The following is a 17962-nucleotide window of genomic DNA, read 5'->3' as shown; positions in this document are numbered from 1 at the left end:
TAGGTTTAACAACCTATGAAACTAACATTGAACAATATGAAACTAAAACACAAGCTTAATTTAGAATGGCTTTGGGACTATAGGCTATTCAGAGGTGGATAAACGCACTTTGGAGGTGGGTAAACGCCATTTCAGAATTTTGAGAGGTGCATAAACGGCGTTTACGTGCGTTTAGCCTCCACTACATCACTGTTCACAATTCTGTAAATTAATGTGAAACATCTCAATCCAACTTAAAATGTAAACAGAATTCAGTCAAATGAATTCAAAACTTTGGAACTGCAACTTAAAAGTAGCATGATCACTGAAACATGATCAATATCAACAAGACCATTCTTCAGTCATGAACAAATACGTACGTAGTTCTGAAAAGAACTAAACAACCAAACCTGAATACTTAGTTATAATAACCACAATGCTCTAGGACAGTCTTCACTCGCGAGAGTAAAATACTTCCACACTTCTGACATGCTTGCTTTGCACCGCCTCGGAGGTTTGTATTGCGCAACTACCGTCAACCGTAACTAGCGGGTACTTTACGGCAGTTGCCGTAAAGATCGGCGCGACTAGTCAGGTAATGTAGCCGATCTCCGATCACGGGAATATAGGAAAAGATCGGGCCGATCCGATCTCGAGACCGGGATCTGGACATCCCTAATTTATAGTATAATATTTTTTTAATGTCCATTGTCAACAGTTAGGCATATTAAAATAATGTATTCCTACAATATCGGCACAATGTCTTTGGTTGGATAAGATAGAGACATCATTTTGGATTTGGCAAATAAACCAGGGTACAGGTATAGCTAAGGATCGGCATGAATGTACTTGTTGAGGTTAGGGAGAGGTTATGATTACAGTTTTCAAATTACCATTACCATTGTTGGATTGTGACAGGACAAGAATTCGGTGTCCACCACCAAATGTCCATATTGATATTGTTTGTTTAGCTACATAAAGGGTACACTACTTCCTGCATTGGCTCTGAATGTTGGCACAGGGGTTAATTTCAGCAGAATTGCCCAATGTAAACATGATTCTAATTTCCAAACCTTTGGCCCATTACAATTGGTGCCCTATCAGTGTGCGCATTCATTATCAAAACCTTTGCTAAAGCCACCTTTTGCAACTACAGTATAACAACAGCTAACAAATATTGTTGCCGTGCTGGCAATATAAACATAATGAAAACATTGAAAACTTCAGTTAGGCAAACGCTTAGTACTAACCAGCCATGTTGTTTGTGTTTGCATTAGTTGAATTGGTGGTTTAGTGCCTGGGAATTTTGTAAGCATCCTAGGCTACCAAAGCTGGGTACAATGATTAATACGTGCAATAGCAAGTGTTGTAGACATTAAAGGGGAGCAACACCTAAATTAAGAATTCCAGTGTTTTACTGTCATGGGCTAGGAAAGTTCAATCAATGTTTGTGAACATGCGCCTTTCTATCTCTCAAAACCAGAAACCAGAGAAGTTAGCCTTAAACTTGTGATGTCATTAAGTATAAAGTCTGGAGCCGCTCCATAGCCAATGAATGGGAGACTCATTTTGTGGACCCCCAGAATGTTTTTTTTTTTTTTTCATTTCCAATTGAGCTTTGTTGCATCGTATCGTTCTAACAGAAAATGTACCCATACATTCAAAACATTCCTCTGGGGGCACTCAGTGTCATCTACAACATCTCTCCCAATGCATTATCTATGGAGCAGTTCCAGACTATACTTGATGATATCCCAAAATTTGAATTTTAGCACTCCAGTGTTTGGATATGGGAGGGATCTTTTCATGTTCACTAATATTTTTGACTGTCTTAGACCATAGGAAAAACATGTATGAGTTCTGGAAATAAGCCTATTACACTTCAAAGACATTTGACCACTATTACTTAGTCACAACATAAAAGTAGAAAATGAAAGTGTTCCTTTAAGATAAGCCAAACCTTTTTAGCAGGGGATCTCTTGAAATTCATTTATAACAGGGCTGTCAAAATTAAAGCGATAATAACGATTTAACGCAAATTCCTTTTTAGCACCACTCATTTTTTTTGACACGCGATTAACGCACACATGTTCTGTTATTTTGGCACCGGGCCATACCACAGTTTTGGGGAATCAGGAAGCGGTGCGGCATTAATGTTGTACTTCAATGCATTATGGATGGCCAGCAGAAACCGTAAGGTACCCTGTGATAACATCCAGGGCCTCCAGCCATCCGCCGTCAGGCTCCCCACGGTGGAGTGAAGCACCTCTCCTGTCTGATCTACAAGGAGACCCACAGTGTGCTGAAGGTGTTCCTGGAGAACGGGACCCGTTATGCCGTCACCATCACGCCATGTGGAAGATGGTGACCACCATCTATGAGGTGTAGGCTCTGAAGAGGCTGGGCCACACCCTGTACGGCTTCGAAGGTTAAACCTGATCCTCAATCACAATTAAAGGCTCTTTTAAGAGCCACACACTTTCTTCCCGTTCTGAGTTAGCAGGCTTTTTTGACTTACATTTTTTGAATTAGTTATCATTTATTATCATTAAAAAGCAGCTCAAACCATTTAGCAGACATGGGATGGCAAGTTCAGTTTCAAAGCCCTTCCAGATGTTCTCTCCATAAGGCTGAAGTTATTTGCAGATACTTTCGATGTGAACTGAGTGACCAACGGAGTACATCGAGTCTCATATACCACTTAGCATTACCATTAAAAACTTGAAAACACTCCCTTTATAGTACATTAAAAACAGATACAAAATGCCTGAATAATTTGTGAGCAACTGCGAGTCAAATATAGACAATTGTACTATTCATCGCGAGTAAATAATGTAATCAATCGACAGCCCTAATTTATATATGTATATAATCAGAAATCAGAAAACATAACAGCATAATGTGCAAAAAAATTATATATATAATATTCATTCCACCCTCTGTGGACAGTTTTTTTTGTAGTTCTGGTTTAGAAGTAACCTAAATCATAGTGGTGGCTTAAGACTGACAAAAATATGACATATAAGAAAAGGGCCAATACAAATGTAGTCCAAATATTGGTTTAAAAAAATCAAGATCCACTATAAAGTGCAGCTTGTGCATCCCAATCCAGCAATTAGTATCAGGCTAATCTGTGAAAATCAACCATATATTTAGTTTCATTGCTCCAGGCTTCTAATATAATTGAATACCACCTACTTTTACAATATGGGGTTGTTTTCTCACCATGATGCTGAAAGTGTCAAGTTGAAAAATGTGGTGCTAAGCATCTCTTTGTTGTGTTTCACATGCTTGACAGTGCAAACCCTGCAATTTGCATTTTATAATTACTTCTTTAACATTAGAAAGGAAAAATAGCAGCTAGTCATTTGTTTAAACGGATGAGCCATACACCCTCTAGAGGAACGGCTAATAGTTTTTCTAAAGGTTTAATAGACATGTTAATGCCATTAATATGTGTTTTTGAGATTACTGCATTTACTAAACAGATTGTAATGCCACTAGATAAGAGCATTGTTAGGTGAAAGTATACACTTGTTAAGCATTTTAATAAAAAGTATTAATAAACATTTGATAACTTTACAAACAATAGAGCTCTGTAGGCTTGTCATTGTGATTCATCGATCGAGACTATGACACTTCTTCAGCTCTCCAAACGTTTTGGAATTATGCTTGTTTACTTACAAGATAGATCCCTTTTCTCGTTGTGTACCCACTGCAGAAGTAGCTCTTGGAACTGTTTAGCTTAAAGACAAAAAAATGTTAGCTCTCATCAAAATTGAAAAAAATAGATCTGCTTTCCAAAAACCAAAATCTGTCTCTTTTACTAATATTTGGCCAGGATTCCAGGTGTAGAATGGTAATAAAATGTTTGCCATATTTTTCAGCGAGTAGCAAAATTGCAGGAGATTGGGATTTTAGTAGACAGGGATATTTTGCAGAATGAGGAAACTCATGACAGAAAGGGCAGCTCTACAAACACCAAGGCACACTTTAAAAATAAAGGTGTCCGCCTGGATATCACTTAAATAATTAGCCTTTATTAATATAATGTAAGCTTAGTTTAAACGTATATTCTTGGGAGTCCAAGGACAAGCATAAAAGGCAACATTACGCTCAGGGGAATATTCACATAAAGAGTGCCCCCCCCCCCCAACTGTGCTGCAAAGCAAAAATCACCTCGGTGCTCCTGTGCTATTTGCATATTAAATTAGGTAGTATGCATACATCTGGTGCAAAATTATCCCCTTTCTATGCAAATAAGCCCTGTTGCAAAAACAGTCCAATTTACTAAGATCAGTGCTAACAGCCACACACAGCTACAGTCAAATTATTAGTGTCTTCAGAGAGTTGGTGGTAATGAAGCGCATTCATAAGGGGTGTCTTCAGCTTTAAATCATGCAATCTTCTTCCTCAGTCTGAAGGGGAACACTAACAGCACTGGTAGACTGGGATATTAAATCACTCTGTCATGTTTCAATTCCTTGCCAATGCAATGTGCAAAAGAAGAACTCAGTGTTCAAAAACTGCATTGACAATACAATCAGTTCATTAACTAACTCCTACAACTGTTGAATTAATTTGGCAATGGTAAATGTTTTGAATAGCAGATATTAAAAACCACCAACTTAAACTACCTGGTAAACCTGGCAACACATCCTCACTCTCCCATCGCGGAATATACGGACGCTTGGTGATGTGCCTTTGGCGTTTGATATGCCTAAAGTCTCCTTTAGCGTCTGGTTGAAGCTGGGGATTATAAAATGTTCGTCTCAGTGACACGCAGGACAAGAACAGGACAGAATCCCCTGTCTCCTGTGTTTGTTGACCCATCCACCCTAACCAACCTCCATACGCGGCATTTCGCTCTTTCATGCTACCAGCTACCGTGGTTGTGCTTATCACTACGTCATCTTACAGATCTTATAAACGGAAATGATAAACTGACCATTTATATTTTAAATCAAATCTGTTAATCTGTCACCTAAGGAAAAACAATAAACTAGTCACCTATACTGTAAATGCAGGAGTCAAAACAAACTTCTACAAGTATAATAATATCTCATTTGCTATTTTCAAAGGTTTGAATTAAGTAAGATACAACATGCAAAGACGACAGTGTTTCCTCCTGTAAGCTTAAAATACGTTCTGAAGCTCTAGGGATGAAATCTATATCAATCTTATCAACTAACTGTGGGTAAGATGGCAAACAAGAGGATTTCAAAAAAGGTTACTTTCATAATCTAATCTAGTGTACAATAAGTGCCTAAAATTTGGATTATGAGTTTTGGATAGATAATAATTAATGTTAACCTCTGCTCTGCTCTCATAACACCTGGTTCAAAGGAAGAGCAAAATAGAGAAAGTGTGTTAGGTTTTTTTTTTTTTTTCTCCTAAGAAGATGTAAGTGTATGATTAAATATTCTTCAGATAATTATTGCTGCTAATTTAACCTAAGTTAAATCTTTCAGAAAACACATTTTGAACTCCATAATATTCAAATGAATCACATGCCTCATAGACTTCCAATGGAGCATTTCTTTGTCATCTCCATTATAGTCTGTCAGATTTCCATGATTACCATGGTTGTCCCCTTCCTTCCTTCCTCCCTTTCCTCTTTCTCTCCTGCTCTTCTCTCTCTCTCTCTCTCTCTCTCTCTCTCTCTCTTCAACCCCCACACAGCTCATCCTCCGCTTCCTTCTCCCACTCCTACTCCTCCCGCTCCTCCTCCTCCTGCTGCTTTTTCCTCTCTTCCTGCCTGCTGCTGAGGCTGCCGCAGACTAACCTGGCTCTCGGGGTGCAGGGACCACCAGCTGTGTGTGAGGAACTATCTCATCAACCCACACACACACACACACACACACATTCACACACTTGCATGTATATGGATGCCCACACCCGTGCACATGTAGAGATATCTATGCTCAAAAGGAAACATCTAATGATGTAGGTGGTTAGTCTCAGCTACATGTTGGTTTGGAGTATTACTCTAATCACTCTACACAGATCTCTCAGTAGAAGAGCTGCTTTTGAGGTAGAAACAGATTAAGTGATTACATCCTGGATCCTGGAGCTGTGTCCAATTGCCTGATATATTTCATAATATAATGGTTGGGGCTGTCCAATTCCAAGACCCTAAACGTAGCCTTCTTTTCCCAGTTTTAGAAGACCATCTGTGTATCTATCGGCAGAGAAGAATGGCAGTACCGAACAATTCAGCAAAGCCCTAGGTCACCTTCATTGACGCATTTTATTTTTAATTTTTAACAAGAGACCTGTTCTGGTACAACCTCTAAATACAAGTATAAACCTCAAAAGGAGCTTAATACGAGTCTTTACCAAATTTTACTTTTTTTTCACAAAAAAATTATTCAAACCGATTTATCAATGATCAATTCTTGGCAATTAATTAACAGTTGAATAATAGTTGAACAATAGTTGACAACTAATCAATTAATCAATGCAGCTCTATTCCACACTTTTACTTTCAGTCTTTCTACATAAAGGACAGACCCTTCCTGAACTGGCACTGGATGTTGGAATTGTATGCATGTCGTGAGGTGCACAACCCTCCAATGAGGAAGTTAATCCTTTGATTTTGGGCTGCATTATTCATAGTATATGGTTGACCAGGGACCAACGACGGGTCTTATGACGTGGCTCACATTGTCAGCCATCCAATGACAACTTCTAGGTGGTACATTTGGCAACGTATTCCTGTATTAGTTGACAAGAACAGGCCAAACACAACACAGATTTAAGTCTCTGTGAATCTCCTGTGCGCCAGGCATTTGCAGTAGTGCTGGGTGAAATGGAGAAAATCAAGTATCATGATATTTTTTATCAAACAACCTCGATATCAATTACGCAACGATATTGTTGTGTTGACTAATGGTGCTTTCACAACAAACTTACACAATGAGATTTTTTTATACATAAACATCGTTAATGTGGATATGATAACTAAGTGGGTAAAGGGCAATAACAGCTAGAACAGTCTGTTAAGTTCAGAAAATGACCTCACTTTACTGTAGGGCAGCCTTTAAAACCAGGAGAAAAAAACACTTATGCCATATATGGCATATGTGATGATATCCAAAATCTACGACAGTATCTAAACTCATATCACAATATCAATATGATATTGATATATTGCGGGGAGCCAAGCCCCTCAAGGCCACATTGTCTGTTTGGAAATCACATGAATGAGCAAATCTCTCTTACACATAAATTTCATTCTTCAATACACATTAATCTCTTTGGAGCCTTTTGACAGATTCTGAAAGTATTCGTGATGGATGATCATAGGACAGATCATAGTAGGTGTGTCTGAATATTGGAATATACATCCAGTTGTATTTATTTTTCTTATGTCTGATATTTCTGGACAAAGATAATGGACTTGGAGGGCGAAAGCATTTAGTGTGGATGTGGTCTAGGTCTCTCAAGGTTTCTGCAGTTGTTGAGTCCTTCTTCACTCATTGACTTACACACAACAATATGCATGCAGGTGGACATGCACACAGACATCGGATTTCACGGTTCAGCCATCGAGCAAAATGCAGATTGCACTGCACCAAATGTGGTTGACAGCTCAGAGGAGCCCACAGATTAGACAAACCCTCAAATCAGCAAATAATGTACTGCCCATTGGGGGCCAGAGACGCGGAGTAAATTTAGGATTATAACTCAGCCATGCCCCATCCTATCTGCATCACATCTTCACATCTGTTCCTTCTCCATTTACGCTAAATGGAGCCCATTAGTTCACTTTACACCACCCAAGGTGGGACCTTTATATTTTGGACCTCAAAAGGGATGGACACTAGGCCAATAGTGCTCCTGTTAATTTGACACTACTCCAGATTCCTATTTTACCTGCTTTACAAAGCTGTAACTTTGGTTTAAGAATTGGCGGGTGGGACACAAAACAGGAGGTCCTATGCCAGAGACAGTATTTCGTTTTGAATCCCATTTCTGCATTTCTACATACATTTAGGGACTATGGAGATTCAAAATCCCTCAAAAAATTAAGTTAAGATCATAACGATAATTTCTGCATGGACGAATAGTACCAAACTATGAATAAGAAAAAGATGTCTTACTTTCTTTATTGTTTTACTATAGGGGCAATCGCCAAGACTTGGCGGAATTATTTTATAGTCAAAAATGTTTTTTAAAGTGGGTGACTGTGTCATGATACACAGTCTTATTAACAATCATTTATTTGTATCAGATCAGGCCAGTGTAAAAAACGGCATGGACTAATTGCACCCTTTTCCTTCAATGTCTGCTCTCAGCGTTAGATTTATGACCTTTCCATTCCCCACAAAGCGGGCAGGCCCCTTCCTCTGAGCGATCCCACATTGCTGCGCCTGATTGTTGAGCGTCATAAAAACTCTGTAATCCAATGACCCTAAGCAGCCGCCATCAATCCAGCATGCCAGCAGCAGGCAGCCATGGTGGCAATGTGTCCCCTGAGTGCGAGCAGAGTGGGCCCAGTGTTTCCCAAAGCCTGGAGCTACATGGCTTTTGCTGTTGAAAACCCTGCCATGCCATTTCATTTAAAGCGGGTTGGGGGAATCAATAGGTGGCATATTTCAGGGTGGCTTAGAAAATCAGCAGGTACACGGCGATATATTTTTGTAGTCATTTATTATGTTAGCTGCTGGTGTAACACATTACTGCTATTGTGGTTTCAAAGTTTATATCATAGTGGGTAAATATTTAGTGTAGTGTGTGCATTATTTTTGCATAACTGCACAGTTCTGAATTACCATTTGCATTACTGTTATGATATGCAATAACTAAATGCTACATACACACTTTTTGCAGGGGCACATATTCCATGATTCCATCCTTTTGAGGAGAGGGGCACGGTGGAGGCTGGGGGGGGGGGGCTTGACCAACTGCCACTTTGCCCGTTTGAAAGCCATGATGTCTCTCTTTCATGGGTCGGCCAAATTCTCGGGTCAGCAAAGCAAAGAAAGGGGAGGTAACCTTACCCCTTATGACCTCATAAGGAGCAAGGGACCAGATTGGCCCACCTGAGCTTTCATTTTCTCAAAGGCAGAGCAAGATCCCCAGGGCTCGGTTTACACCTATCACCATTTCTAGCCACTGGGGGACCGTAGGCGGGCTGGGGGAACACATACAGTGTTACCATAAACCTCATAAAGTGATGTTTTCAAGCCATAGGCCCTTTAAATATAATAATGGATGGTTGTTGTATTTTTGCTGTGCCAGAAACTAAATGTAGTATCAGCAAAACCTAACTGCAAAAAGTTCAAACTGGTGAAATGTAGCATAAGGAATGCGTGCAACTACGATGATGCAATCATTAGCCAGAAAGTGTGTTTGTGAACTGCTGGTCCAAAACAACTATATGTGTCCATATTCAGCTACATTTCCACCATTGCATGAATCAATCAAGGATGGTCAATGGTCACCGAGTAAGATTTATAGTAAGGATATGGCTGGCTTTTAGGTTAGTGGCTGCATTAGCCTCTGAGTGATTAGAATACACACTAGAAGACCTCACACCCAATTACATTCACTGTGTCTCCTTACCATTTGTATGCAAACATAACATGGATAGTATACACTGGGCCACAACACTAATGATAGTTTACAAATACAACTGAACATTGTGCGTCACAATAAATTCCTTTTAACTGGGAGCCCACACGCAGTGGCTCTCCATGTAGCGTCTCCAGGATCAGGACTGTTCCATTCCCAGCTGCTAGTATTGTTTCACGCAGTATTCGCAGATGCCACAGTAGCTTATGAGAAAAGAGGAGAAAATGTAAAGGAGCAGCAGTTTAATTGGGCATGCATGCAGCGACATGGACTTTCCTGATGAGATACCATGTGCATCCATAAGTGATGATATTCTATTGGCCTGTAAAGCCCACTGTGCTCACTGCGATTGTTTATGTGGAGATGCTTGTCGGGTTTGTTTATGTGTATGGAGTGTGTTCTGCACAGTGCTGTATGACTGAGATACAATCAATCACTCTACCACAAAGCACACTGAGTAAGTTTAATAATATCTAATATTCCACTATTATTTAGAATATGACAACATTCTGAATTTGATACAGGTCATGCAAACAGCACATTATGTTATATTACAAATAAGGCCTTTTTCCGAATTTAGCATTTCTCGATTAAGACGTGTGATGTGCCAGTATTATTTAAGTTTTAGAAGCAATCTTTGGACAAGTAAATGTTGTGTGTTCTAGCTGCCTTACCTTAACTGCCTTAAACATACTGTTGAAAGAAGGAATTTCACAGTTATTAGCAGTTGGTGTTTCCATAATGCCATTGGACGTATCCCAGGGTTTTGCTAAATCATCCACTCATTCATCCATGTTCTTGTCTGGTTGGAGGGTTGGTATCTAAGTGAAAAGACCTTTAAATGCACCAGGCATAAGAGCCACACTTCAGTCAGCTTTTAGACAGGTTTCATAATACTAGACAATGGCAAGAAACAACACACAACACAAACTATCTAAAGACAACCTTGTCTTCTAAAAAGAAATGTTGGTACACTGCTAGAAAGATAATGCCTGCCAGCTACAGTTGTAAGCACAGTTTGCGAATAGGCTGAAATTGGCAATGTTTAAATGGCAATCTGTGGAAATCCGGCTGTTTGCCTGGATTTCCACACGCATTGAGGTACGCTGGAACGCACAGTGACTCATCCCCACTGGAGATTTATTCACTGCATTCCAGTGGAGAGTTGTCTTCAGTGTGCTCTGTCTAATTCAGTTCAGGATCCTGATTAGTATTTACCAACCATTTTACCCAGCTAGTTATATTTACTCTAGGCCTAGTCTATATCTACGACATTTGATTTCCTTGCTCCAATTCAACGGGATGTCCGTCACCTTCCTCTTTCTTTGTGTTGGTGTTCCAACCTCTGGTTGATTTCTGAAGACTATGGTTAACTAGTCCTCAGATCTATGCAGGCTAAATCCAGACAGCTAGCTAGACTTTCTGTCCAATTAGAGTTTTCTATTTCACGTACACATGTCCCACCAAACCAAGTTCCTTCCTTTTTTGCAGAGGCACTGTTGCTGCATTTGGAGCTTAGCACCGGCCATGACGATTGCCAATAAACCGGAGCACATTATTCTCCCATCCCGGAATGCTGTGTGGACTAGCCAAGGTCTGGCATGCGAGTCTAATGTAGGCCTAAACCAAAATATTGCAGCCATCCAGAGGTATTTCCATTAAACAACCTTAGACCTTTAGCTCCACCTGAAACAGAGGTAAAAGCATTGGAAACATAAAGCTGTGTGAGGTTTTACTGATGTTAGGATTTAAGCTAGGAAGATTTTTTAAACAGAACGAGAAATATGACTTGTAGCAAGTTACTCTGAACGATATATGTTTACATTCAAGTGACGAATTTGACTGCAGTAGATGTGACATGTTTTCAATCAAAGAAGGAATCACTGCACACAGGTAGGCACTTGTTACGACATGTTGAACATGTTAAGAGGCTAAAAACACGTTTAAAACTTGCCCTGTTTAAGCCTGTTGTGTGCTAACTCTAGCAGAAGGTTAACACGGTGTCGGCAGGACCAATTGGTTTCGTTTTTCTCTCTATTGAAATGGACTGAAATTCTCCCTTAATGGTGAGAAAGGGGGGAAGACATGCAGGGAATCGTCACAGGTCAGACTCAAACCCTGGACCTCTGCGTCAAGGCAGACACCTCTATGTAGATGTGTGCCTGCCCTACCAACTGAGCCAACCCAGCCACCATATTTTGTCTTTGAAGGTTTTTTAGGCAGCTAGTGGTTTCCACTCAGTTCATTAAAGCAACACTAAAGTACTTTTCCTCTTCGGGTCCCCCTGCAGGTTGGAAGCGGAATTGCCCATTACCGCTATCGTAGTGTCTCATTTTGTCTCATTGGAACTACAGATCTGCTACCCGATCTGGCAAACTTGTGTAGTGCGATTATAGCCGATAGAGGGCTGCAAAGCAAACGCAGAATTCACCCTGTTACGAGTTCATGGACCATTAAAACTATTCTGGAAGCATTATTTTAAGGTATATTATTTTGGTGTAAGTTTGCCAGATCGTGTAGCAGATATGGGGTAAGTGGAAAAGTTCTTTAGTGTTTTGTAAATAAGAAACCTATCTTTTTTTGTCTTGTCTAAACAACATCCTTGTTTGACAAAACTCTCCACTGGAGCTCCACCTATTGTGGTGGTTTTGACTCTATCACAAGGTCTTCAGCTAATTACGTTTGCTTAATTCTCATGAAAGTATGGATGTTCATATTCTACATTAGTTTCGGCTTGAAAACCAAGAATAGCCAAGGCCGAGAATAAACCTAATTCCAAAGTTCATTGTTGCTTTAATGATAATTCCATAATTGGTGATAGTTGTTGCCGGAAGTTTCATTTTGTGTTGATTTCCAGTCGAGTTATATCAACCCACCTGTTGTTTCAACAGAATTATCATGCGGCAATGAAAAACCTTCTAAAACGAACCACTGGTATGGTTTAAACACAGAAAAGAACATCACTAGGTAGGCTTTGTTGTGTGCTTGTGTGATTTTCTTTTTCCTGTGAAAACTATCCTCGACAACACTACAGGACATGATGCCACATGGAGAAACAGCACTGTCACTCACTGAAAAATAGAGAGGGATATATCTGGCTGCCAGGTACACATTCAGTTTAAAGTAGTTTGATAGTTAAACATACAACGTTCAGCCTGAACTGAGCATCTGGTAATCAAGCTCACTCCCTGGTCAGTTGGCCCTGGCAGGGTTTGTTAGTGGGAAGCCAGTGGGGGATCATGTAATTGTCAAACTAGTAAGTCCAACTGGTTGGTACCTACACAATCCTTTCTGTCTTCACACTTCTGTGAGTCAGAGTTAGCAGCAACAAGAGTTTGGACTGTCTAAATTGGGGAATAAGATAAGAAACAGACTAGAAGCCTTTGTAAAGTAAAGTGCAGCCACAAGACATGTTGCTTTGCCTCAATAAAAGAAACACTGTAATGCTACCATCCGGATCTCTTAGCCCATTGCTGTCTGTATCTGTATGTAAAAGAAGAATTAAGACAATTAGGAAATTAGGACAACTTATTGAGGCTAGCAGTAGTGTGCCTTTATGCATCTGCAGTTTGCGTCCAATCACAGAACCTGTCTTGTTTGCTGTTCCAACTGCCAGGAAGTGTTTTACTCACTGCTTTACTTATATCTGCCGTGACCGTGGTTTTAACCAGCCTTAGCCTGACCAAAGTTTGGTAGCCAGATAGTATAGAAAGAATATACTAAAAATGTTGGCATTAGACTTTTTTACAAGACAAACAATGCTAATGTTAACATGCTTACAATTGCAATGCTACCATGCTGATGCTAAGCAGGTATGATGCATTATAGCATGGTTACCATATTAGTTTAGCATGTTACATTAGCTAATTAGCACTAAGCACAAAGTACAGCTGAGGCTTATGTTTAAAGTAGAATCTCTTACGGTGCGTCATAAATTGTATGCATACAATTCCTGCATGAGGAGCAACAACACCACATTCACCACTGATGTATTCTGACACTATGTTGAGTAATTCCATGCCTTTACACTCTACTACACAGCCTATGGACCTGCACCTCCCTCCATCCTTCTCCAACTTCTACTCCTATTCCCATCCAGCATTCCTCCATTCCCAGCCTGCTTCACTGTATATTTCACTATTTCCCCTATGGCAGCTCTGTTCTACTGTTGTGGGGTGGTAAGGGGGGGGAGTCTACAAAACGAGGCAGCCCACAGGGAGGCTTGTTCACTTGCCCATAATATTTGGACAGGGAAAGCGGCCTGAAACCCATACTGTTCTCCTTTTTCTATTTCCCTCTGCAGAGGTCCTTTTGCAGTGCCATGGTGGACGAGCTGCGGGTTTCACTCAAGTGCCAGCGCCGGCTCAAACACAAGCCCCAGCCGCCCGTCATGGTGAAAACGGAGGAGGTCATCAACATGCACACCTTCAACGACCGCAGACTGCCAGGGAAAGAGACCATGGCCTAAAATGGGAATCTCAATCAATTTTTCACCCTCTCTCCTGCAGTGAGGAGGTGTGCAGAGACAATGGGGAAAAGGGTGGGGGTAAATGGTAAGGGGGTGGGGGGTAGGCAGTGCGTTGTAATGGTCGACAGTTAGGTTATTTTGAAGGTAGCGCAGCGGTGCTTGGGATATATTGACTAAATGTCATTCTTGTTTCTTTATAAATAGTTAGGGATAATAGATTCAGCAATATTTCCTGTGGAAATAACTTGAACCTGGGTGAAATTTCAGCGAGTTACCTCAGTACTCTTACCACCTTAGCAAGGCACCAAACTACAGATGCCAATGTTTTCAAAACCCAGGAGTCAAAGACGAGGGTCTGGAAATAAAATCAAGGTGGGAAAGAGTCTGCCCCTTAAAAAAAAAAAAATAAGAAAAAAAGAAGCTAGGACCTATCATCTTTAGCTGCTGCTTAGTTGGTCGTTCAGTGCACAGCTCAAAAGTGGTTGAGCAGCGTCAAGAGCATCTCAGAGATTAGGAGAGAATAAAGAGAATCTAACTGGGGGAAAGGGGAGAAAGGATTGTTTATTTTCCGTATTTGTGAATAGAATGACTGCACAGGCTTTCAACCCTCTCGAATTAAACCCAAAGCCCTGAAGACAAAGGAGAGCTCTGCTGTTCCCAAAATGTACAGAGAGACATTACTTAGTCACATATATTGATCGCATCAAAAACGGATATACTGTATATCATCCATCAGGCAATAAGTGATATCATTTATTTGTGTTTCAGAGTACTAACACTTTAAGTCTTTAATGTAGGGAGTGGGGTGGGGGGTGGGGTGGGGGGTTATATGGTGAAATACAAGTAGAGAATGGAGTAGGGGCAAAATAGTGAGCTGTTGATGCATCAGCCAGTAGTCACTTTAAGACAATTCTATGGAGGTACACACTCTTAATGTCAATAAGGAGGAACCTTGGAATAGCGTGGGAACAACTCACCAAGTCTAAATTCATAGCAATCACAACACAACACAGACTCTATTTATTCAAAGTATTTATTGTTTTATTTATGAAACTCCTTATTTATTATCTCTACGGACTGGATATTCACTACTGCCGTAATTACACCTCACTTCAACGTATGGGTATACACAGTTTCTTTACATTTGCTCAGTGTCACGTCTCCAGTTTCATTTTGGACTCCTGTGGCTTTTTTTCTTTTCTTTCTTTGGCGGTAAAGCTCCACATTTACTTGTGCAAATGCAAATTTCTATGAAAAGGTGTTTTTGTACGAAGAGAATCAAAATTTTGTAATAATTTTTATCAACACGAAAACGTACCATGAGGAGTGTCATTCATGGCAGAGGGGTGGTACTCCAGGCTGGTCGATCAGGAGGCTTTCCTAGACCCCCCCACACACACACACACACAATCACACAATCAAACACACTTGTACTAGTACAGAGAGATCTGGTAAGCATCCGTGACATAATGTTGTTTTGGAGAAGAAGAAAACAAACTATTTTTATCATGTAAAGGAATCATATTTAAAGAAAGATATTTTTACTTCACATGAAAGAAGAGTAAGGATAATATTGGTTAGAGCAAATATATACACACACAGAAAGGGAGGAGGACCGCTGATGATGCTTATCATTCTACACCCCCGATTACTGATAGACTGCTAGACACCAGTGCTGAGCAATCGTGTGTACATGGTTCTAAAATGGAAAAATATGTATTAAAAATATAAAATAAAGAACACTTAACTAATTTTGAAATTGTTGTGAAAACAAAATGGAGTGCACACAGTTTACCCTTTGAAGTTGATGCACAAGTTTAAAGAAAATAAAAAAAAAATATTCACAACTTTCATCTCATCTGCCTCTTTATTGAATGTTGGTGTATGAATGAAACATGGCAGAACAGAGTGAAAACAACAGCACTTAACATGTAGTGTAGAAAGCCATTATATCATATTAACACGTAAAATACATAACCAACAAAATGCCTTTATGGGCCATTTTAATTATGTGACAGAAGCTGGACCTTTTTTAGAAAAGCCCATTAAATAGCAGATTGTTGGATCTTTGAAAATCATACAGTCCCCCCAGGACTTCGAGGCCTTTTTTTGAGATTGTTGGCTGATTTTGCGGGAGCTTTTCTAAAGTATTTAGCTAAAAGTTGCGATGTGCTTCGAATGTTTGTTGCAATAAAGTTGTGGGAAACAGAGAAAGTTACCAAAAACGTTGCAATTATTTTTGTATAGTTCTGCAAAAATAATAAGGAAACTTGTTTTGAGCAGAATAAAACTACTGTGGGCTGAGATTTCCTAGGAACCTTACTAAAATGGCTCAGGACGGTGCAAATGTTTGGATAATATAAAAATGGCTGATGGATTTAAGACAAAAAATAAAGATTTATTGAATGAATCAAATATGAACATATCTGTCAGGGTCTTGTTGATCTTTCCATTGTTAGTTAATTTCCTATACTGGGCTGGGACACATTCATACGGTTTGATAAAGACTTTAACTTATCATTGCACTAAAATAACGAGCGTAGCTGTCCTCAATTTAGGTCATCCTGTATGTCTCATCTCTGGTTTATCCTTCATCCTCCGTTTGTGGGTGTGTGTGTGTGTTTGTGTTTAGCAACCCAGCCCGCTGCAGAAAGCAGACAGGATTGAAACAGTGGCAGCTTCAGCAACTTTATAGTGAAAAAGATTACAGCGTAAATTGATGTTGACGTGTATACAGGTTGGCAGGACGGTCTGACATGTTGTGCTGTCTTCGCTGTACGTTTTGTTTGTAAATTTGAGATGTTCGAGTCACACACGTCTCGTCCATGCTGTCTATGGTCTTGTCTTCATATCAGAAACAAGGAAATGAATTTGGTGACGTACGTGTGGAGTCAACCCGTTCTCATTCCCTCTTGGTCGTTGGCTCTCAGAGTCACATAGTGATACAGAGTCTGGCACGTGGGACTGCTAGGATTGGTTGAAGTCACGAGAAACTCCAGTTTTTGGTCAAATTTGCGGGTCGCACCAAAGTCTCAGTGATTGGTTGAATTCACGTAAATTGGTGCGATCGCGAAATTGCTGGATGGGCTGATTATAGTAAAGTGTCCAGAGATAAATCCTGTTGTGATTTGACAACATCAATAAAACTGAATTGAGCTAGTAAGGGGTGTGTAATTAAAAATTAAAGCCATGCCCTGGGGACCCAACCATGTTTGTTAACAACAACTTCCGGATAGAAAACTCCTGCATCCCGTACAATCAACTTAACAGCGCTGAGCAAACGGGGACGAAGAGCACCCAGATATAGTTGCATCTCATTTATCTAAAATGCATGTTAGATGCGTTCATATGTCAACAATTTGACTAACTCAACGTGAGGTTGAAGACTTAAGTTACCTGTTGGCCACAGACTAAAGAAAACACCACCCAAACTAGCAGACAGTCCGACCGGCGGTGAGATGTTGCTGTTCAGAACGCTAGGCTTTATTAATTAATTAATTAATAAACTCCAGTACTTCCCGATACCGACACTAGCGTCTTTGGCAGTATTGAAGGAAATACGGAGATTGGCATCTTTAGTTACGTCTGAAAATGACAGCTGTGTGGCGGTGCAAGGCCATTCGTTCAATAATTAAACAAAATTATAAAAGGAACACTTTTGTTTTTTCCCCCATTTTTCATGAGCTGAACTCAAAGATCTAAGACGTTTTCTACGTACACAAACAACTTACTTCTCTCAAATATTGTTCACAAATCTGTCTGAATCTGTGTTTGTGAGCACTTCTCCTTTGCCGAGATGATCCATCCACTTCACCTATGTCACAGTTGTAACATGTCAAGTAGCTGATTAGACAGCATGATTATTGCACAGGTGTGCCTTAGGCCGGCCACTCTAAAATGTGCTGTTTTACTGTATGGTGGGGGTCCAAAAAACAG

General features: G+C 40.1%; 1 protein-coding gene across 4 annotated transcripts in view; it reads left to right on the top strand.

Annotated features, from left to right (window-relative positions):
* grik2 (glutamate receptor, ionotropic, kainate 2) overlaps nucleotides 1-15873 on the top strand; it is a 254762-nt gene extending 238889 nt beyond the window's left edge. For all 4 annotated transcript variants that reach the window (XM_034873461.1, XM_034873463.1, XM_034873462.1 and 1 more), the window contains one exon: nucleotides 13862-15873. In XM_034873461.1, the coding sequence (XP_034729352.1) occupies nucleotides 13862-14115 (254 nt within the window). In that variant the 3' untranslated portion in view covers nucleotides 14116-15873. The remainder of the gene's footprint in view (nucleotides 1-13861) is intronic.
* Nucleotides 15874-17962: the final 2089 nt, after the last annotated feature.

Source organism: Etheostoma cragini, chromosome 6, assembly GCF_013103735.1.
Source record: "Etheostoma cragini isolate CJK2018 chromosome 6, CSU_Ecrag_1.0, whole genome shotgun sequence".
NCBI classification, from domain to species: domain Eukaryota; kingdom Metazoa; phylum Chordata; class Actinopteri; order Perciformes; family Percidae; genus Etheostoma; species Etheostoma cragini.
This window is presented reverse-complemented; position numbering and strand designations above follow the sequence as displayed.